At 46.3% G+C, this 22,788-nt stretch overlaps 1 protein-coding gene across 1 annotated transcript; it reads right to left on the bottom strand.

The window, feature by feature from the left end:
* Window positions 1–1,833: 1,833 nt before the first annotated feature.
* On the bottom strand, window positions 1,834–22,403 carry Emp1 (epithelial membrane protein 1). Its single transcript, XM_052719900.1, has 5 exons — window positions 22,240–22,403; window positions 7,969–8,079; window positions 5,151–5,247; window positions 4,915–5,055; window positions 1,834–4,178 (listed from the first exon to the last, which is right to left on the bottom strand). The coding sequence occupies exons 2-5, from the start codon at window positions 8,044–8,046 to the stop codon at window positions 4,012–4,014; spliced, it is 483 nt and encodes a 160-aa protein (XP_052575860.1). The 5' UTR covers window positions 8,047–8,079; window positions 22,240–22,403; the 3' UTR covers window positions 1,834–4,011.
* Window positions 22,404–22,788: the final 385 nt, after the last annotated feature.

The raw sequence follows: 22,788 nt of genomic DNA, 5'->3' as shown, positions 1-22,788 counted from the left end.
TGAGTGGGCCTCATCTGATGAGCTGAACACCTGAAGAAAAGCACATCTTCAGAGGAAGTACTGCAGAAGATCACTCGGAGATGTGAATTGCTGTGTTGGCTCTTGAGGGAGTTTCTTGCTGGATAGCCCTCCGGCAGTTTTTCCTACCACACCCTGTCTACCACCCCAATTCTTGGAGTAGAAGATGACATCTTGGGAGTAGAAGACATGTTGGGTGGGTCTAAGTGTTTGGTAGTGACTAAAGACCTTTGTGGGGAAGGGGTGGACAGTCAGGAGAGTCAACGTAGGAGCTGGAGTGTATCATGGGAGGAAAAATCTCTAGGAGAGCTAAGTAAAGGAAGTACGCCTCTTATGAAGATGTCCTAGAAGTAGCCTAAGGAATCTGATGGGCAGCCAGGGGTGACAGGGCACACCTGTAATTGCACCACTCAGAAGAGACAAAGCTCAGAGGAGTACAAGCTTGAAGCCAGCCAGGGCTACATAGTAAGACTCTGTCCATCGCCTCCCCCCGCCAAAAAAAAAAGATGCATGGGCTTCTAGGGGGCATCACAGAAACCAATGCAATTTGATCTGCTAATATGAAATATACTAAAGTGTGTGTGTGTGTGTGTGTGTGTGTGTGTGTGTGTGTGTGTGTGTGTGTGTGCACGCTTTCACCTTACTTTTTGAGACAGGGCCTTTCACTGAATCTGGAGTCCTAACCATTTTTTGCTAGGCTAGCTAACCAGTTAGCTCTGTGGATCTACCTCAGTCTCTGCCACCTGCTCCTGGGACTCGACGTACATTATTGCACCCAATTTTTTTATGGGTACTGGGAATCCAAGTTCCAGTCCTCATGGTTGTACAGAGCTGTCTTCCTAGCCTTTTACATTGAAGTTTCATTTTCAGGTTTCATGATATATTTCTTAATACTTACCTATTTTTCTTATGTGAGTGTTTTGCCAGAAGAGAGCACTGGATCCCCTGGAAATAGAGTTACAGATGACTGTGAACCTCTGTGTGGGCACTGGATCCAAACCTGGGTCCTCTGCAAAAAGCAGCCAGTGCCTTAACCACTGAGCCATCGCTTCAGCCCCTCCCAGTATATTTTTTGTGTTTCTGTGTTTTTTTTAAATTATGTATTTTATGTACATTTGTATTTGGCCTGTATGTACATCTGTGTGAATGTATCAGATCCCCTGAAACTGGAGCTATGGGTAGTTAGGAGCTACCATGTGGGTACTGGAAATTAAACCCGGTCCTCTGGAAAAGCAGCCAGTGCTCTTAACCATTGAGCCATCTCTCCAACCTCTCTGTAGTTTTTTAGTGCAAGAATATAAAGGGCCAGAAGATTACCTACCAATCAGTCATATTTATCATACTAATGCTGATACGACAATGAATACAAAGTATCTGCCTGCTCTCCACCGTCAGTGACATCTCTGACTGCTCACAGAAAGGAGCTAATCTTGCCTTCAGTCATTGAATCCAGGAGGAGATGTTCCTGTTAACACAATGGGCTTCCGCAGATAGGAAGTAGCATGGCCCTTGTGAATCACTGTGTCCTTGTGAATCACTGTGTACTGTGAAGACACACTTGAGGAGCTGGCTACTTCAACCAAACTGTGTAAGTGCCTCATTTCTTAATGTCATAAGCCATTCTTATTAAAGATGATAACAACTTCTTTCTAATCTACTAGCTTATGAAATTCCATTTTTGCCTAAGAGGTCTAATTAAAGCAAGGCAAAGTTATATTTAATAACATTCAGTTGCCTGAAATAATTATTAAAGAAATCCTTGAGGTTTTACCAGAAAGTAGTTTAATGTCTCAAATAAATGTCAAGTTCCCCAAATCAAACCAGTAAGAAATTTAATGAGGAGGAATAAATGTCACCACTCTCTGTATCTTCTCATTTGAAAAAGAAAACAGTCACACAACGTAGGGAATCAGAATTGGTTTTTATATCCCTAGAGTTATAAACATATGTATCAAAATATTTACAATTATAGTATATGAAATAATCTATTAATGAAGAAGCCAGATACAGTACTAGAATAATCCACCAATGCAATGCAAGTTACATGAGACGTAAATGTCACAGAAAAAAAGTAAAAGACAGGGAATGCATGGTTCATTTCACTTCAATCAGAATTCAGCTTTTTAACAAAACGTGACTATATTTTCTGGCTACAGCTGTCTGCTGATATCCTTCTGAACATAAGACAGCCTTGAATATAATTTGGTGGTCAAATTATAATGTAAGAGTTTATTATCCAAGTTTTTCCTGGCCAATACCTCTACCCTCGGCCCAGCAATTTAGTAACCCACCTTCCACATTCCCTTAAACATAATACACATAGAGAAATATACTTAGTAATAGTCCCTTTACATAAATACCAGCAACTATAGCAAAACAACTCCCCCCCAGTAAAGAAATGTGTATTAGAAATGGATAAGAATACCCCTAGGAAAAGGAAGGTAAGCAAGATATCTCAGACTCTTCCTAGGGGTGGTCATCTAAGGGCAGTAAAGCAAACAATGTCTAAAAAGAAAGCCCTTTAGGCAGAAATCTGAGATGGCTTGAAATAGCTGCTGTAAACAGAGCTCTGCCCACTGAACCAGGACTGTGACACTACTTCTAAGTCTTACATAGGTGTACCCATGCGGCCCCAACAATTCAGCTACCATCTGACTGGATACCCCCAAAAGTTTCTCCTATTTTAAAAAGAAACTATCTGCCCATCACCTGGACTTTATTCATCTCATGGGATTAAAAAATGTTTTTCCCTGAGAGCAGGCACTCTGTTCTTATCATAACTGAAATGTAGTATACTTGATACTCCGTAACCAGACAGCACCTTCCCCGCCCCCCCACCTCCAGGGCTTGTTCTTTGGTTTAGGTTGGTTTATGTTTTAATTGCCTTCCAGAACTACCATCTTCATTTGGAAAACAGTGTGGTGAAATCTGTTGAGAGGGGACTATTTCAGCCAGGGTCAAAGCTACAGTGACCACTGAACTTAGATGCTATGTTCTGGTCCCCAGTGTTGGTATTATCAGACAGAACTTCCTCAAACGTCCCTAATTCAGAGGAAACTTAACAGAATCATGTGCATCCCTTGCCTATTACATTTACAAGAAACATTGTGTGCATTGGGGGGAAATCCTAAAACCACAACCTCACTATCGCACTGTGATAGGTGTGCCCTTTGACCCTACCGTTTGTGGGGCATTCTCATCTTTGGCTCTAGAGAAACTCCAGAAAAGCTGCCTTGGCTTTAAGTGAGAGTCCACAGCAGGAGGCCTCCGTGAGGGACATCTCGGTGAGGCGTGACGGAGGTTCTGCCTATCTCCACCCGGCTCCCAGGTCCTCCAGGGTAAAAACTTCTGCTTCTTGGTTAAGTCAATCCCACCAGCTTGGCCTTATAAACCACCTCTCTTTCTACTCTTTTGTCAGAAAGTCCACCAAATAGGGGCAGTGGCTTCCTGGCCAAAGCTCCCCCACCCCCCGCTAAAGGCACTTAGGATCTGAATTTGGCAGTTGGCTTTAGGTCACAGGACCCGGTGGCCTCCAGGCTTAGCCTTCTCAGCAAAGAGGCAGTACCTGCTCTTGCCAGGACTTGGACCACTATCAGAGCCTGGTGATATACGTTTGGAAGACCTCAGTGTGCGACCCAGCAGTCATCCTCAAGAGCGGAACCAGAGGTATGGCAGCTGGTGAGGCCCCAAGTGGTGTTATGTAACTGAGGACAGATGGGGCCATATTTGGTGGCTAGAGGAGGACTCTCTGATGGCCTCAAGGAAGCATCAGCATAGTAGCCAACACCTTTTTTCCAAGGGTGGTTGCTTGGTAGTAGAGAATCCCACCCCCAAGAAATGGTTTGGGTTTGGGCCTCTCCCACTGTTCCTTCCCCTCCCCTCCCCCCTCCCTTCCCTTGGTTATTCCTACACAGTGACTTCTGCTTCCCTCCCAGATTAGCTGCTTCCTCCTCCCCACTCCCGCCCCCCTAGGCCCCCATAAGCTCGTTCGGTTTATTTCTTCCTCAGGACCATATAGAGAATGCCAATAATGAAAGTGAAGCAGAAACAAATCCAGGTCAGGATGAAACAATAGCCTTGGTGGCCTCCAGAGGCAAAGTTCCTGTCGCTGTGGGCATAATGGTGAGTGTAGATAGACACCCCGACCAGGATGCAAAACCCTGCAAGAAAAAAGGCACTGTCATGGTTGACACCAAAGCTGTTTGTTTTTGTTTTAGACCCCAGGTCCCTGGACAACAATGGAAAAGGGAACGCTAATTGTTTGTCCCTGAAAGGTCTCTCTGTTGCTTTGCCCAGAGTCAAACTTGATGGTGTGTTAGTGAGTTAGAGATGTCTGGGCTCTCACATCTGCACTGCTTTGTGTGTCATGAAGACTAAACCATGGAGCATCCTACTGGCCGCCTGCCTTTCCCACCTGGACCCTGGTATGTCCAGGGATGGTGTTATGAGAGCAGCATGGCCTTTTACCAAACTGGGTGTTTCTGGGAAGACGGAGAAGATGGCGCCTCGCAATAAATGTGCGCACCATGGCACTATCTGCGTTTTTCTGAGGACTTCCACCTTCTCACCACTTGGTGGCTCCTAGGGGACATTAGCTTTTAACATGATAAAACAGAAGGGAGTTGTTAATCCGAGCAGCAATAGCAAATCAACAGACAGCTAGAGGAGAGAATAGCCCAAGGCAGCTTCACACAGTCCTGTGCTAGTCTGAGGCCGTGACTGGAGCAATGAATGATGGGAAATTTAGAAAAACATCCCTTGCATGGCTAGGGATGTGTGTAGTTCAGTAGTCAGGTATTTATTTAGCATTTCAAGGCCCCGGGTTCAGTCCCCAGCAGTGAAAAGAAAAAAAAAAAAATGCTTCCATGTAAAATAGACTCTGCCCTGGATACTCACAGCACACCAACATGGTGGACCCTGAGAGGAAGAATCGGTTTCCCTTCTCCATGGTGAAAAGCTGGAACACGAAGACCACAAGGGAGATTATAGAGAAGATGATGGAGAGGATCATGAAGGCTTGCACTGCCTTGAGAGCATCTGTGAACACAGGGCAGGAGCAGGAGCATTAGACACCGAGAGTCTGGACATCTGAGCACACCCACAAGGCTAGGCATTGATGTCTACACTCATACCTTCATTGCCGTATGACAGGGAGTCATCACAGGTACCCTGAGTACAGTTCTTCCAAAGCCCTACGGAGGATAATACATCGGAGGAAACCATCCAGACCTGGAACCAGAGGAGACAGTCAATTAAGAGTTGCTCTTCTGCTTTCAGAAGAGAGCATCATCATGTGTCAGGACTGCATCTTAACCAAAACACCCTATACAGCTGTAAATATGGTCAAGCCCTGTGTCTCTGTAGACATTAGATCCAAAGTCATAAAGATTCCAAGAGAGAAAACTGTGGGCCAGAAAAGAAGTCACCTTTCCTCCTTGGACTTCATTACTCATGATTCACACACACACACATACACACACACATACACACACACACACACTCACTCCACTCACTCACACACTCACACTCAGTCACAATCACTCACACACAGTCACTCACACTCATTTACTCACACACTCACAATCACTCACACACTCACTCACACTCATCCACTTACACATACATACAGCTGAAGAAAGTTCACCCTACGGTTTAAAATTCTGAAGTTCTAAGGAACAAAACCTCTGGATGAGGAAACAAGCATTGAATATGTGCAACACACTTTAAAAGACTCACATTTAAGTTCCTTGCTAATAAGAAAAAAAAAAAGTCAGGCCTGGTAGCAACTGCTTATTATTCCAGTACCTTGACATGAGCATGGCTTGGGGGCCTAAGGCTTCAGCTCAAATAGAAAGTTTGAAGCCAGTGTAGGCTGCATGAGACTCTGTCTCAAAAGACTAAAAACAGCAAAAGATGGCTCAGCAGTTAAGTCCTTGCAAAAGGACTGGCGCTCAGTTCCCAGCACCACACCAGGAAGCTCCCAATCACCTGTAACTCCAGCTTCAGGGACTGCATCCTCTTCCCTTGCACTCATATGCGCACACCCACACACATACACATAGATTTTTAAGAATGAAAAGAAACCTTTAAAGAACAAAAAAACAAGGGAAAATGTCCAGCTGGAGACAACTAAGGAGCAGGAGGGCTACTCGGGAAACAAGACTGATTCTGGTGGCCCACCGGCCACCATAATCTATACAGAAGGATCAGACGTGGACTGTCACAACATGCAAAGTCATTTCATATCAAAATAGTGCATCCAGGGCTTCAAAGCAGGGCCAGCTAAGAGCACAAGGATGACCAAAATGTATATCCCCAGGTTCATCACCGTGGTGCCTGTATCCCTTCTTGCCCGAACCAAGAAGAACAACTCCACTCTGAAATAAAAAATCAGCGCAGAGTTTTGTCTACACATGCACATGCTGAAACAGGAAGCCGGAGCATGCACAGTCGCCTACTCTCTCAGCCCCACATCAGGGGCTGACACTGTGTGGATGTGAAGCCCTGTGGGCATCTCGTAATACAGTTTGAAGTTCACCCCACTGTTATCCTGCGAGGCATAGGAGTCAGCATTCAGCACTGATGAACTGCAAATCTGGAGGAGGCAAGATGGGCTGGGGTTGTGTCCTCTCTCATAATATTTAAACTAGCCTAGCCTGTATTCACACCCACTGATGCTTGCAAAGTCCTTCTCTCTGGACTTTAAAACTTATTCACGCCTTTCATCCCAGCACTTGGGAAGCAGAGGTAGGTGGATCTCAGAGTTTGAGGTCTGCCTGGTCTACATAGTGAGTTCCAGGACAGCCAGGGTTACACAGAGAAACCCTGTCTCAAAAAACAAAACAAAACAACAAAACAAACAAAAACTATTCACCTTTAACTGCAGCAAGGACTGTAGCCCATTCTAGAACAATCATTTGTCTATCTAATGATTGGTGCCTTAATTTTTTTTTTGTTGTTTCTTTGTTTGGTTGGTTGGTTTGGTTTTTTATTTGAAACAGAGTTTCTCTAGGTAGTCCTGAGCTATCCTGAAACTCACTACGTAGACCAGACTGGCCTGGAACTCACTTAGATCCTGCCTCCCAAGTGCTGGGATTAAAAAGCTCGAGCTACCACGCCCAGAAAAATGTGTAGCCCAGGCTGGCCCCAAACTCATGAACCTGCTGCCTCCGCTTCTTTCAAGCAATCTTAACGTCACCTAGTCGACTACTTTTCTTCTTAGTCCAAGAAGCTGGCTCATTTTGCCTAAGACGAAGACAATACAAGCAAATAGGGAGCTGGAAATGACCACTAGGGGTCAGAGTAGCCCCGGGTTCGGAGAGCAAAGACCAGCGATCTCCGTGTGATCAGGTTGTTTTTAACTGAGTTAGTTAATCCTGCCAAGTTCCATTTCACACACCGATTTCCACTCAAAACTTGGATTTGTCAACCTAATAACCAAAGCAGTGTTCTTATTCTTACCATCACCTACCTGGTAATCACGAACTTCTGCAGGAGGGGAAAGGCTGGCGCACATAGATAACCTTTAACTTCTGAACTGGGAGAGCATGTCTGTCCCACAGGGCACCTTCGCCAGCTATCCTGCCCCGAATGCACTTTCTTCCACTTCCCTTCTTTCTCTAAGGGGAGCCAAACCCACCTACTCACCCTCCAAACGCACCCAATCTCCACCTTTGGTAGAGAGGATCCTTCTAGAAGCTGAAGGTTCCTCCTTGTACTTCCGGTCTCCCAGCACCCCTAGAATCGCACTCCCGGACACTTGCTTTTTATACTTTGGTTATCTCATTGTTTGATGTATGAGTACATGTTTGATTTCCTCCACAGCTAAGCTAGAGGGTCTCTGCATTTTGATTTTAACACCCTACCCCGCCCCCCCCATTTTTCTTAACATTTTGCAAAAATATTCCAAAGACCCTCCCATGGATGAATGAACAAGAGGATGTGACTCACATTGGAGATGGTGGAGACAAACAGCATAATAGCAGCTGCGATGTGGACCACAAAGATACCAGCCAGTAACACCAACATCTTGGCTTTTTGGTGAGTCGTGAGCAGAGAGTTCTGAAAACAAAAGACAAGGGAGACAAAAAGGTTACCGTCATGCTAAGAAAAACAAATCCCACCTCTCACTTTGTGGGCTCTCTGTTAACATGAGATAACTTGTGACAATTTTTAAAATTCAAAATTGCATCAAAAACTCCTAAAAACAGCTTTTCACTTATCCTGATTGATAACCCTAAGTGCCTGATCATCTGTGTAGAGACATGTACTTCTGTTTTGTTCCCACATGTTTATAGATTCATTTCTTTAATATATTTATCTATCCCCCCTTTTTTAAGAAAGGGGGAGTATTGTATTTTTCTAATAGCTGCTAATGTTTTGTTTATGATTTAGAGGCCAAAAGTAGGACTTTGACTTTTGAAAAGGATTTTGTCATCTCCAGAGCTCTGCAGAAGCATCATACACTATTCTAGTTTGCATAAAGAAAGCATCCATGCTCCCAACAAAATGCTCACCCAGCAATTTGAATAGAAATGATGTATTCTGCAGAACAAGCCACTATGACTCAATGGCCATAGAGCAAAGTGGCTACTAATTTGATCCCGGATGAGACGTAAAATGGGGGAGACACTACTTCTGTTATTACAATGCTCTTTGGCATCCAAAATTATGACAACCTAATTACAGTGTAATGTCTGATCACTTACTGATTTAGCGTTCCAGACTAATATTTGCAACACCTGAGCCTTTGGCCCTGTGTGCCTCTTGGTGGAGACGCTGTCTAGGGGCATCTAGGGCAATGTCAAATTTCCTATGGCTCAACGTGAACAGCTCTGGGACTTCAGAAGAGTAAAGCCTGAGATAACACCAGATGTGCCTTTTACTAGTGTGTGGTGTTTATCCAACTTCAGTCATTTAGGACCCAGCCCAGAAGACAAACAGATGCATAAATCACTGTTCAGAAGACTAGGAACTAACACAAATTAACAATGTGTGTGGATAAACAAAAGTTCTCAGCTATGATTTCAGTAGAGACCACCGATCGTAAAAACTAGTTACTAAAGGAAGTGTGAGGGGTGTCGATGGAGGAGCTGTTCTGACCGATGTCGGCTGCATCATCTCTGTGTCACACCCATGACAGTTAGATACAGAGCCAGCCCAGGGAGACATCAAAAGGGAAGGACCAGAGCGGATTCACCCTCTAGGCAGGGAGTAGGTGAGGATGGCCCAGCCTGGGAGATGGTGGCTGGTAGCCTGCAATTGCTCGCTTCCCGGCTCACTCCGCCTGGTGTAATTGCTGCTTTGAGTATGCTTCAGCCACTTTCATGCCACACTAGGTGTTTATTAGAACACCGATGCTATCATTATTCTGACATTTCAGGTGTCTTTCATCTCCTCTCGCTTTCTCATTAGGCACTCAGAATCAAACATGATCTACTGCACGCCTGAGTTCTTGGTTCTTTGTGAACACTGGTTTCCACTCTGCAAAACTCTCTTCCCACTGACTACTTCCCTTCGACTGGGGGGAAATGGTGAGAGAGGCAGAGAATGTTTCTCATTTAACTATGAATAACAAAGTTGATGACATTTTCCTGCTGCCTCTGGTGACAGAATGAACTCTCACATCTGTGAATCCTCTCTCCCACATTCAGGTTCTCTGTTGCCTCACTGGAATTCTTGCAGACCTCCACAACTTCCCGCTTGGCTTTCAGGGACCAAGAAAGTTGTTTTGTTTTGTTTTGTTTCATTTTGTTTTGTTAGAGGTTGTTAGAATGATTCCAAGTGCTTTGATCTCTGCCTCAGTTTCCTCGTAGATGGGGAGGATGTCAATTATACCCAGAAGTGTGGGGATTCAACATAAGTGAAACACCTTGTGTTGCATCTGGCACATGGTGGGTACTAATAACGGGGTTGTCATGATTGCTGTTATTGTTGCTGTTTTTCTTCTAGGAAGCAGAATAGCTGTTACCAACCCAATCCAGTTACTCAATCACAGGCAGCCCCATGTGAAGCACAAGGAGTAAGACGTTGGCGGGCTAGTTTACCAGGCAGCATATGGCTAAAGTCATTTCGGTCCTCAGAAATTGTCATTTTTGTCCAGTCCTTGCCCCTTGAGTGAGGAGAACACTAAGAACACACCCTCCAGAGTCACCAGAGAAAGTTAGCTTTCCTCAGCCCATTCCTCTGACATACCCTCCTCCCAGGCTTGCCCCTCCAGAATGAAGCCAGCTCAAGGCAGGAAATGACAAGATTTAAATTAACGGGTGCGGATGTTCAACCCTCCTTGACCCTTTAATGACTTTCTCGTTCCTTTTGTTTATAATTTACAGATAACTCCTTATAGTGAGAAGTGGTTAAGAAGCCAAGAATGGAATATAATCCACCAAGTGAGGCCTCTTTAAATGAGTTGCCTGACGGGGATGGGTGGGGAGGGGGGATGGAATTCAAGAGCCTTTCTGTATCCTTGGATGCCCTGGGACCCTATCCAGTAGAGTCCATCTTGTTTCACCCCACTTACATCCAGTGACCCTCATCATGTCCTAGAAGAAGCACGTCCTCTCCCAGCCACTCGGGCTCACTTCTCACCTCAGCACAGGCCCTAGTCTTTGTCCCCTGCCTACTGTCAGGCCGAAGAGCAGGGGAATCAAACTAAAAAGTGACTCTTAACTGATTGGGGCAGGGGGTGCTGTGTGTTTTCCCTATGGTAAGGGAGCAAAGTATCTCAGATCAATGAGTGTTCTTCATGAACAAGACACACAGTCCTCCCGGCTTTTGGCTGTTTAGGAAGAGTTACTCCACAATACACATAACTTCATCTTTCCATTGTCCCAAATTTGTCAACTTTTATCAATGAAATCCATTGTCTGCTTACAGGGGCTTCCTTTTTGTTTGTTTGTTACTTTTTGAGACAGGGTTTCTTTGTATAGTCCTGCCTGTCCTGGAACTCGATTTGTAGACCAGGCTGGTCTCGAACTCAGAGAGCTCCCAGCAACTGCCTCCAGAGCGCTGGGATCAAAGGCATGTGCCACCACGCCCGGCACTTCCATTATTTTTAGCACCCCTCTTCCAAATACTGAGAAACACAGTGAAATATTTTATTCAATTTCTGTCTTGGATCACCCATGGTTAGCCAGCCTCTGTATTACAGAGCCTATCTGTTGCCCACTCAGTCAAGGACAGTAGTCTCAATCTGTGGGTCACAACAGATTGCGCATTTCTGATATTTATATTACAATTCATAACAGTAGCAAAATTGCAGTTATGAAGTAGTAGCACAAGTAATTTTATGGTTGAGAGGGTCACAACAACCTGAGGATCTGTATTAAAGGGCTGTAGCACTAGGAAGGTTGAGGACCACTGATCTAGGAAGACAAAGCCCTTCGGGTCTTTATGGAAACTACCAGTGGCGGCTGATGAGTCGGTATTTGAGAACTGAGCAAACAGCAAAGTCCGTCCATGTTCTTGAGACTTCCACCCACCATGGTCTTTTGTAACTGGTCCATTGACTCATTCCGTTCAAGAAATAAGACTCAGAATGTGCCCCACTGATGTAGCACTAGCCTAGCATGTTCAGAGCCCTAGAACTGGTCCTCAGCACCACCACCACCACAAAAAAAAAAAAAAAAATTCCAGAAGCATTTAGACAACGTTGAAAGCATGGGCTGCTACAGCTTGTGTCTCACTGAGGCAATAATGGAATTTTCCCTGCTATTTCTCCAAAATGCTCTGGTTGGCATTCCCCAATGGAGAAACACATTCCTCATCCTTGATGGGTGGACCAAACCCGGAAGCAGAGACCATAGCACTACAGCTCTGGATGGTAGCCCTCCCTCCCCTCTTGCTACATGGACAGACCCAAGGTGTGTCATCTATTGTTGGGGACTCCCATGCCAAGAGAGTGACTCCTCATGCTGCTTTTATGCTCCCCAGTGTGGGCCACCACACCTGGTCAATTCACAGTGTTTTGAAAGGTTTAGGAGTGCGGTGGCTTATGTGGACACCAAGAACACTTCTCTTACACCTTCCCCACCCGTAAGCACAGCAGCCACCCCATCTGCACTGTGTGATTGGCATGGGTGTGGTCAGGGTCGAGGGAAACTGGGAAACAACCAAAAGACATGAATGGCCACACTAGAAAGAAGTAACTATTAGGAAAAATAGGGATCAGAGACTTGGAGACAAGTACAACTGGGAATCACTCTGTCAGTCCAAACTAGACTCAAACTTGTGGTAATTCAGCTTCTACCATCCTGAGTGGATAGAGTTCCACAACTCACTTGAGAAGAGTGAGACCCTAGCCAATGAGACAGTCTCTATGAATGGCAAGATGGTACAAGATGCTTCCTGGGACCATGTCTGTGGATCTGGCTGGCTGAATCCAGTTTAGGCACTTCTGGGGGTTGGGGTGTCTAAGATTCTAAGACAGTCCATTACTGGGAAGAAAAGAGGAATAATGGTTCAGCTGCCGCTCCTGCCTCTCCCTGGTTTCCTGCCCAAAGCATCACAGTCAGGTGGGAGTCTACCCATATTACCTTGCACTGGGTCCCTGATATCCCCACCCCCCATTATCAGGATCCTAGCCTGGACGCTGGCATCAGCCCCTCCCAGGACACTTTCTCTAAACTTTCTCTCCCCATGCGTTCTCTGCAGCGGCATTGAGTTATCTGACCGTGTTCCTCCTCAACCTACAAACCTCCATCCTTCCACAGCTGAGACAAGCACCGGTCACCAGGAAATGAGACTCCAGACGGCTGCCCATGGAATCCTGGGAATTTGGCTTCCAAAAATGAAAGCTGCTTTTATGTCCTTCCCTGAGTAATTACCTATTAATTTTTCACACCCAAGCTCAAATTCTGCCTCCTCCTTTCCACAGGTCTGAAGCAGGGTTTTTTTTTCCCCCCTCCTGTTATGTTATAGCCCTTATTCAGTCCTAATAAAGGCACTAATGGCAGCCTGGCTGGTGACAGAGATCTTTATGGACATGTTTGACTCTCCCACCCTGAGGAGTCTGAGTTCCTAAGGGCAGAGTCTATGACAGGTACCAGAGAAACCTCATTAATGAACACATAAATGAACTAAGGAGCGCAATATTTTCTTCACTATGGAAAAATAACAGCAAAGTGGCTGAAGGCCTTATAAGGGATACAGATGGCTCCCTTCTCTCTTTTTTTATGGAAGTTTTTCATTTTTATTTTATGTGTATGGGTGTTTTTCCTGAATGTATGTCTGTGTACCATGAGCATGAGTGGTACCCATGGAGTCCAGAATACAGTGCCAGGTCCCCTGGAACTGGAGTTATCAACAACTGTAAGCCCAGCTAAGCGTGTGCTGGGAACTGAACCAGGTCCCTTGGAAAAGCATCCAGTGCTCTCAACCACTGAGCTCTCCAGAGCCTCTGTCTTTCTTTTCATGTAACATTTACTGTAGTCCTCTATCATTTTTATAAATTATTTGGTACATCACTACAAGTATGGGTTGGGCAACTTATTATACACAAACTTCATATTACTTATTTCCATTTAACTTTTATAGCTACTTTTTGTTAAGTATAGAACTTCCCAGCTAAGAGTTTTAAAATTGCTTCCAAAACCAACAAACTCATCTACAAACTCAACCTGAAGAACTAAGCAAATCACAATCTCCTCCTGCCTGGGGAACTACCTTCCGATCAAGACCCTATTAGAAAAGTCCTTCCAAGTCTGGTACATACAGCCCATGGAATTCAGGTATTACTCAATTGGTAAGAGTGAGTGCTTGCCTAATATAGTCATAATAATCCAGCTTGTCTAATCTGCACGCACCTTTAATTCCAGCAATTGGGAGCCAGAGGCAGGCAAATAAATCTCTGTGAGTTCAAAGCCAACCTGGTCTACAAACAAAAAAGAGTGCTTGCCTGGCACTCAGGAAGCCCTTGGTTCAATCCCCAGCACCCACCTACGCAATCCCAGCACTTGGGGAGTAGCGGTAAGAGGATCAGCCACCCAAAGCAGCTACATTATAGGTTCAAGGTGAGCCTGGGCTGCATGAAACACACACACACACACACACACACACACACACACACACACACACACACACGTGCACAGCCCAGTCCTGAGATTACTCTGCTAGGGCCTCCTCTGCCCTACATTGGCCAATGCTGTTCCAACAATGAAATTCCCATCTCCTGTTGGCTAACTGAAAATTGGGGTGAAAGCTTTCTCATTCCATCAAAAGACCTGGCACTTCCTGCAAGGCAGGAAGGAAGAGAGAAGGTAAAACCGCTCTGACAGGGGTTGGGTCATGTGACCTTCAGGAGTCAGCCCTGACTGTTCACACCTTCCCCAATGTGACATCTGAAACGAAACTGAGTCTCCCTATGCTTCCTAAGGACACTGCAGGGTAGCGTGGAAGTCTGTCTGTCCTCCTCCACGTCAAAACCATTCTGGCTGTGGTTTGGGTTGAGATGTGTTTGTATTCCCACTGAGGATCATTTTAGTTGGCAAAATAGGTGTCCATGGGACATGAAAGCAAACAGAAAAGGAAGCACTGCCCTTGGGGAGCAGTGTGGAGGATGTGTCTGGAGGAGGGCAAGGCTGGGATTAAAGGCGAGCTGAGGGGAACGGGACCTTGGATGAGTTTTCCTGGCCATTGTTGCTGCTGTTTTATGTCATGTGTACTTTTCCATCCTTGGCTTTGTTTTTACATACGGATGGAAAGGGAGCCATGTTTCTCTGCGTGGGAAACAGGGAGGGGGGGATCCTAAAGGACCAAGTCTTCCTGCTTCTGCTTATGGGATGTTCAGTGTGGGAAGAAAACGCTGCAGGTTGCCCTTGGCTTTGTGTATCTCCCACTAGGGCTGATGCTTCTAGTCCTGGTAGATTCTGTGGCCCTCAGCAATTGAGCAGTGAAAGAAGCAGGGATCTGGATGATTCGGGGGAAATAATTGTTTCTTCACGGTCCTGGAGCAAAGGGACTACCATCTACAAAGACGGAGGACTGTGATAAATAGTGCCGTGTCTTCGGGGCAAATATAGCCTGTATGGACTGTCACACACATAGTTAGAATATAGAGCCAGAGTGTAAGCTTAAGGAACAATCTGTTAGAAGGAAGGATGGGACGGAGGGAAAGACACAGGAAGAGAGAAAGGAAGGGAGAGAAGGGGAAAAGACATGGAAAAAGACCAGAAAGGAAAGAGGAAAGGAAACAAGGAGAGAAAGGGGGGAAGAAAAATATCAGAAAGGAAAGAAAGGCAGAAGAGAGGGAGAGAGAGCACGTGCTCCAGTTAGAAAGGCGAGGCCATTTCCCACAAACATTCGATCTGGCTAATGGCCAGAGTTAAAAGATTTTGCCAAACCTGTCTGCTTGGTGGAATCTAGGGAGGCAGAGCCACAAGTGATAAAGAACACAGACTCTAAGTTCAAATTTCTTAAGGGTCACACATGGACCTCATAGGGTTAGCATGAGCGCTAAAGGGTCTGTGCCTAACACAAAGCAAACAATATGTTGTAGTTCATATTTATTCATTAGGGTAACATGAAAGACTCAGGACAGTGAGGTGGTCTTGCGGCTTCTCTGCAGCCTGAAAGCCTGAACTATGCAAAGGCAAGCAAACAGCATGAATATTGTTTTTGCAGATGCATCCACAGAAACACTCGCCCCAACCCCACCCCCGTCTCTCTCTTATTTCCGCTTGCCCTCCATTATGTCCATTGAGTGGGTGGATCTGGACAACATCTGCAAAGCCTGAAGACAGACCTGGGCTGTGAGGCCTGAGTTCAGCCCACGCCCTCTGACTGCAGCTGGCCAGTGTTGGGGAGGATGTCCCCTGGGTGAGGACGGAAGCTTCCGTTGCCTTCTGCTCTTGACAAAGGAGAAGTATTCCTGCAGCCAGATTGTCTCCCAGGGAGATGTTGCCAAGATAATAACTAGGGTTTAGTAAGAAAAATCAAGGTGTGGCTGGGCCCTGGAGGCTTCTGGGTGCGTCTGACAGCAGATGGCAGTAACATGCTTCAACCAGCAAAGCCTGAGAGAGCAGGAGGGCTGTGGACAGCAGGGGCACCCAAGTATGCTGGATAGGCTGCTGGCTTGGTTCAGTTTCAGAGAAGTTGGCTACTTAGGGTTGAGAGGTATTGGGGGGGTCTTTCAGTTTTAGTCATGCACTTTGACCAAGACCCCACCTCCTAGGTAACATAGTTAGAATGAAGCCACTATCTCAGATCCCCACCCCAATTTGGACTTCTATCTTTTGTCTGAGAGGGTGTGTGTATGCATGCGTGCGTGCGTGCATGCGTGCGTGCGTGTGTGCGTGCGTGCATGTGTGTTTATGAGATGAGGTTTCATTAGTGTCTTGGAGCTCGGGATTCAGCTAGACTGACTGACTGTGAGCCCCAGGGAGCCTCCTGTTTCTTTTTTGCCAAAATTGAGACTACACATCCAAGCCACCACATCCAGCTATTCATGTGGGCTCTGCGAATCGAACTCAGGTCCTCTTGTTCCCATAGTGAGCACTTCACCTCTTGAGCTATTTCCCTAGACCCTCCTTTTTGTTTTTTTTGAGATAGAATCACTATGTAGTCCCTGCTAGCCTTTAACTCACAGCAATCCTCCTGCCTCAACCCTCCCCTGTGCTGGGATTAAAGACCTGTGACACCACATCCAGCTCTTGTCTGGGGGTTTGACGGTTGCTAGTGGTTCTGCTCCTCCCACAGCTTTTGAGTTGATTAGAGTTGGACAGCCCCTCACAATAGTTCCAATGGTGATAACAAAGGGTCTTTCAAAGGCCGTTGCTTCTTCCTGTCACACTGCTTTCTAAGGCCACCCTGTACAGACAGCTGGCCCCGTCAAACCCCTCACTGCCAGCCCTGAGACTGGTTTCCATCTTCAGCCCTGGGCCACACCCTCAGCCCTGGCAGAGGCTCCTCCCTGTGGAAGCTCAGCAAGCAGCTGTGAGCAAAGGGAAGCTCTGGGCTTAGCTGTGGCGCTTTGTGAACGTTGCCGCATGAGCAAAACTCGCTGTTGCAATTTAGCAAAATTGTCTCCCCTTCCCTTCTCTCAGACCCCAAGGGAAGGAGCTTAGGTTTCTGGAAGTAGAGGTCTAAGATCAAGGTCCTCACTGGACTCTCATCTGAGACGCTGGATGGAGAAACACTGGAATGCTACCATGAAACCCAATGGCCCCAATCATGTATCAACCATGCCAAAAACTAAGAGGATAAAAAGATCTTCATGGGGACAAAAACTGAATTTTGATCCAAGGGCTATCCTGGGACAGTGAGTGTGGATGGCTGAAAGGGGCAGAGTCAGAAGTAAGGACATACTTGCCATGTCCCCCTTGCCCATTGCACTTTCTCTGTCCACTTGCTCTTTCTAGACTTTTCTGTTTGCCTCATCCCCAAACACAGCCATCCGCTCACTCCCTCTCACTTCTGTTAGGTTCTCAAAGCTTCCCTTTCCTCCCAGTGTGTCCCCTTAGCTCCCACCACACGCAGCCACGCCTGAGCCTGTTCTCTCTCCTTGAGAAGAGGGCAGCGTCTTACTCAGGACCAGGTCAGTTTCTGAGCCTGATTTTGCTCAGGGCCCCTCCTGAGACGGTACCCTTTGTCTCATAAACCAAACCACTTCCCTCTTTCCAAGTGCTGGGTGGTGATGTCCAGGGCTGTTTCAGGTAAGTTCTTTGATACTATGCCCAAGAACTCACTCTCTCTCTCTCTCTCTCTCTCTCTCTCTCCAGTACGTGCAAATGAATGCAGAGTCACACCCAAGCTAGGCAAGCATGCAGTGAACAGAATCTCTAGCCTCTAGTTCCATTATACTAACTTTTATGGATTAAGTTAGCCATTAGTGTGAACTGATGGGATTTCTTAAAATAGAAGTGGTAGATTCTTAGATTTTTCAGAGCCTTGGGTGTCTCGGTGACCAAATTGTTTTTTCTTCATTTCTTAGTGACTGGTTTCTGATCACAGAGAAGATTCAAGGCAAGACCACAGCCCCATCTTCCTACTCAGTCATCTCACATCCTCCCCACAATTATGGACACAATTTCAACATATGCCATCAGTGTTATATTATAGCTGCCTTTGAAAGAAGACCCCAGGAGAAGGTTTCAGAAAAGTCCGAATCAGCCCCGGCTACGTAAGGCTGAGCAGTGGCAATAAGGAATCTCTCTAGTTCCTGAGAAAGGCTCTTTCCACAACGCGAAAGAAAACATTGACCCCTGATATTTTCCTTAAAAGGAAGATTCAGAAGCAGCAGTGTCCACGTTTGTATTTTTCTCTTTCTCCTTCAGTGTCAGGGAACACCCCCCCACCCTCTGGAGGCCCCCCACCCCCCACCCTGACCCTTGACCCCTGTCAAATTGAGGGAAGTATCTCACAAGTCAGGGTATCAGGGACTGAAGTGTCCAGAGTTTTCTTGGAGATTTATGTTTAGAAAATGAGTGTTAGAAATCCAAAAAGACCCTAAATGGACACGTGGCATTCTTTGATTCTGGAAGAACAAGGATAACCCAGGAATTCAGGGTAACCAGAGAAAAGTATTCCAAAAGCAAGACTTAGGTCCAGAAAATTCTAGTTCCATGGTAATCAAGAATTATAACCCTTCAAGGAGTGGATATCCAGATTGCTGGCAGTAGACAGAGGTTCCTCTGATTGGCGGACTGTCACCACGCCAGGTTGTAAGAGTGTGCAGGTATACACGACAAGCATTATAGACCAAATCAGGGACAATCCCCCAAAGGCTATTAGATGCTGTTTCAGGGACTGGGCTGATTTAACTATGACCCAGTAGACAGCAACACTGGGTGTGCCGTCCCATGACCATATAAGAGGCCCAGAGGCCTCTGAGAGCGTATGTTAGGTGGCTATGCATACAGATGTAGTAAATTACAGAAAAGACCATAGCCATGTGCTTAGAAAATGAAAGAGCTAATAATCAATACTGTACGAATAATTTGACTAGGTGGATAATTTTAATATTTCAAAATGCTCTTTCTGCCCTCAGTAGTGGTCTACACTATAACCCCAGCATTTGGGGTAGTTGAGGAAGGAGGATGGCGAAAGTTCTTGTCCCTACCTAGCCTGACATTCACATGGAGATCCTGGCTCACAAAACAAAAGCGCTGAGCATGGTGGCCTATGACTTTAATCTCAGCACTCAGGAAGCAGAAGTAGGCAGAGCTCTGTGAGTTCAAAGCCAGTCTGGTCTACAGAGCGAGTTCCAGAACAGCCAGGGCTACATAGTGAGACCCTGTGTTTAAAAAACAAAGGAAAGAATAAAGCAAGATGTTGTGGGTAATGCCACTCCACCAGATTAATTAAATACCAAATGAAAATGAAGTATCCAGAGGAACAGGAGTGTGGAGTGTTGGGTGGGGCAGTGGCAGAACCAGAATCAAAAACTTTTTTTTTTTCTGGGTCATTTCAGGCCTGAAAAACAAGAATTTTCAGAGAAGCCATTTTTGCTGAATTTCAGAAGCACTGTCTGATGTGATTTGCTGTCCAGCAAAGGAGGATGAGTGTGGATGTGCATTCTGAGGCACCTACACTCTGGATGCCCTCTCCCTGGTATCCCAAGGAGCTATGAGGCACGGGACAGCCATCTGTCCACGATGACATAAAAGTCAGATTTCTGCATACAGTGGGAAAACAAGATTACCTTCACATTTTTGTCGTTTTTGTTTTTAAGACAAAGTTTCACTACGTACCCAGGTTAGCCCCAGGTTGGCTTTGAACCCTTAGCAATCTCCTGCTCCCTGAGTCCTTGGATTACAGGTATGAACTTCCAAGCCCAACTTCCAAATTTCAGAGTCTATGAAAGCAATGAAGAATAGAAAGGAATGGATCTAAGTCATCTTTTGTCTTTTCCCTTGGCCACATCCCAGGTAGAGACCCCTTCCGGGTCTGTGAAGGCTACAGAAAGTCAGTTTTACCTCCAAAGAAATGTGCTTTGCTTCCCATCATGCAGTCCCAAAGCCACCTAGAAACAGCTAAGAGGCCCTGCATTCCGGCCAGCCTCCACGGAGCCCTTCCTCAGGGCTGGAGACTGGCCTAATCTTGTCTCCAGAAGACTCGTGAGAAAGCCAGCCAACCTTTCTCAAGGTCTGGGGACAGACATCTTGTCGTCTGGCAGAGGGCTGCCCCTTACTACTGGCCATAACAACGGTCTTCGGACGTGATCTGATCCAGCTGGACCTTGATGGCCTCCTGCCAACTCCCAGGACAGTTTAGTAGCCTGGAACAATGTAAAATCTGGGGGCTCTCTGACAGAGGTGCCAGACCGGATGTCCAGCAGCCCTGGGCAGTGCTCTGCCGCCACCCTACTCTGCAGACTCAGGGTGAAACTGGAGATTCCTGAGGGTGAGAAGCCATGGTGTGTGGAGGAGGCGAGGGGAGTAAACAGCATCCTTTTCCAGGATGGTCAAAGGCTTAGAGCCTAGAAAAGCTCACAGCCCGGGGACTCTCGCACTACTTGGAGGGGAAACAGCAGGAGTTTGAGCAACGATTTTTTTTAAAAAAAATTGTCCTCCAACTCCACTGGGGCAGGGGTAGGAGGGGGACCAGGGGGCGGGGGGGGGGGGGGGGGGGGCGGGGGGAGGCTGCCAGGGGGACAAAGCATTATGTTCTCATCTATCAAGAGACAATGGAATTTAAGACAGCTCCACAGGCCAGGCCGAGCAATTGGTGGCAGTTTACCGCTCCAGTGTTCTCTTTTTGCTGACTTGTTCAAGGCAGCCTGCCTGGTTTCAACCAGATCAGAACGACACACAATCATGCGCTATCTTCACAGGAAACTGTGGCTGTGGACTTAACAACGGCTTCCCTCGTTCACACCCATGCAGTCTGGAAGTAATAAACACTGGAAGCCGAAGCAGTTGTTCCCCAAGTCTTGAGAGGGGATCCTAGCCCTCATTCATCACCCCCGCCGTGGGGGGAGGGGATAGCTTTAAAGACTTGACCACTCAGTGCACAGACTGATTTCTTTTAAATTTTCTCTTCCAACCAGCGACCTGCATTTCTGAAGAAAAGAGGGCCTCACTTCATAGGCAAGCTGAATCCTGTCACTCTCCTTAGACTTGTTTACGAGAGGGAAAGAAAAAAAAAAAAAACCCACATCTGTGTTGAAATGAACCACACCTCCACAGACCTTCAACCAAAACGCTAAGCTAATAAAAACAAAAGCAAACAGAGCCGGTGTCTTGGTTCATTTTACACTTAGCACGTGGGTTTGTAGTTATACAGTACTTTGGGCAAAAGTAAGAAGATAAATATTCCCATACGACCACTGCCACGCTGGAAAATTCCACATCCACTCAGAAAAGTCTTTAATCGTTTCTGATAGATCTTTTTAGTTGGCTCTGAAATGCAGCTGGCGGGGTAAAGCACAATGCCATTCAACAGCTTTACAGGAATGCCAGAAGTCCCCCAGCCCCACCCTCTCCTCTCTGCCTCCTTCCCCCACCTCCACATCTGGCCAAGGATTCCGGAATCCACACCAGTCTTCCCATTCCACCGAATCAACCCCTCCCAAGTTTTATTTGAAACACTCTTTGCCTCTGTTTCCCTAACGGTTTTTCTTTAAACAAACCAATCCCCTCTTCCCATCGGTTGGGGGGCGGGGGGGGGGGGGCGGGAGAAAGTAAGAAATGAAATACTTAAACAGACAAGAAGGGGGCAGGAAATGCCAGAGCGAAAACAGACTGAAACCCAGACATTTATCCACCATCACCCTAAAGTATAAAAGACCAACAAACGGCCCACAGAGCAAAGGGAACTTTCTTTTCAAAGGTTACCTATTGCATTTAACCTTCGTAGAAAGAAAGAAAATAAAAGTTGAAGTGTCTTGGTAAGATACCTTGTAGATTTCACCTCAAAGAATTTAAATCAAAACAAAAGATTTAAGAAAGAACATCTTTCGAGCTTGCTTTTCGTGCATTTTCAAAGAACGTAGAGTTTCCTCCATAAAGAATATTCCACTCAGGTATGTTCCAAAGTCCCTGTCCCTTCCACATCCTCAGAGCAAGAATCCAGATACCAGCAAGAGAGCGTGATTACAGCCAGGGCCCGCTGATGTCCCAGATTTCCCCCACTACTTTGAGCTAAAAGTTTCAAGGACTCCGTTCTTTGAGAGCCACAGAAGGCGAGCAGAGAAAATAAGAGAGCAAACGGCTTCCAAGAGCTTAAACGGCGCACAGGAAGGAGCCCAGGGCCAGCAGAGTTTCCCCAGTGAGGGAGCGGTCCTACCTGGAGTGTCAGGCGACGGAGGCAGATGCCCTGAGTGGTGGAGCCAGCTGCTGGTCCGGTCCGCTCTTCGGGAGGTATGTGGCCACAGTGAGGGGAGGGACCTGCCTCCCGAGGTTATAAGTTTCCTGGGCTGGTGTGCTGGGGTGTGTGATGGGCGGTTTCTTTTCCCAGTGTTTTAAAGGAGTTTCTATGAATCAGTCTGGATTTAAAAAAAAAAAAAAAAAAAGTTGGTGAGCTACGCCCTGCTAAGTTGGCAGTCAGTCAGACGTGGCTGGGAGTGAGCCATCAATTCAAAGAACCCTGTTGTAGCTCCCTCTGAGTCAGACACACAGACCACAGTGGAAAAAGGAGTGACATTGCTTCAAATGAGTAATAGGAGTCACACAAATAGATCTGTTTACTGAAGCCCATTTCTGCTCCCCAGAAAGGAGATTTGGTTGCCACGGACATAAGGCAAAACACAGGTTAGGGTCAGGAGGAGAAGGGGCGGGGGGGGGGGGGGGGGGGGGGAACAGTCCTGTGTTAATTAAAACCCCAGTTAATCATCAA

This window comes from Peromyscus californicus, unplaced genomic scaffold (genome assembly GCF_007827085.1).
Source record: "Peromyscus californicus insignis strain IS unplaced genomic scaffold, ASM782708v3 Scaffold_6__1_contigs__length_162567912, whole genome shotgun sequence".
In the NCBI taxonomy this organism is placed as follows: Eukaryota; Metazoa; Chordata; class Mammalia; order Rodentia; family Cricetidae; genus Peromyscus; species Peromyscus californicus.
Note: the sequence above shows the minus strand (reverse complement) of the source record. Positions and strands in the feature narration are given on the sequence as shown.

Bases quoted from the DNA above. Each gene is read 5' to 3' on its own strand.
- Emp1 (XM_052719900.1), bottom strand. From the start codon at position 8,046: ATGTTGGTGTTACTGGCTGGTATCTTTGTGGTCCACATCGCAGCTGCT. The intron at 5,248-7,968 runs GTGAGTCACATC...CTCTGGTTCCAG, and splicing joins TTGTCTCCACCATCTCCAAT to GTCTGGATGGTTTCCTCCGA. The intron at 4,179-4,914 runs GTGAGTATCCAG...TTTTTCTTGCAG, and splicing joins GTCCACCATGTTGGTGTGCT to GGTTTTGCATCCTGGTCGGG.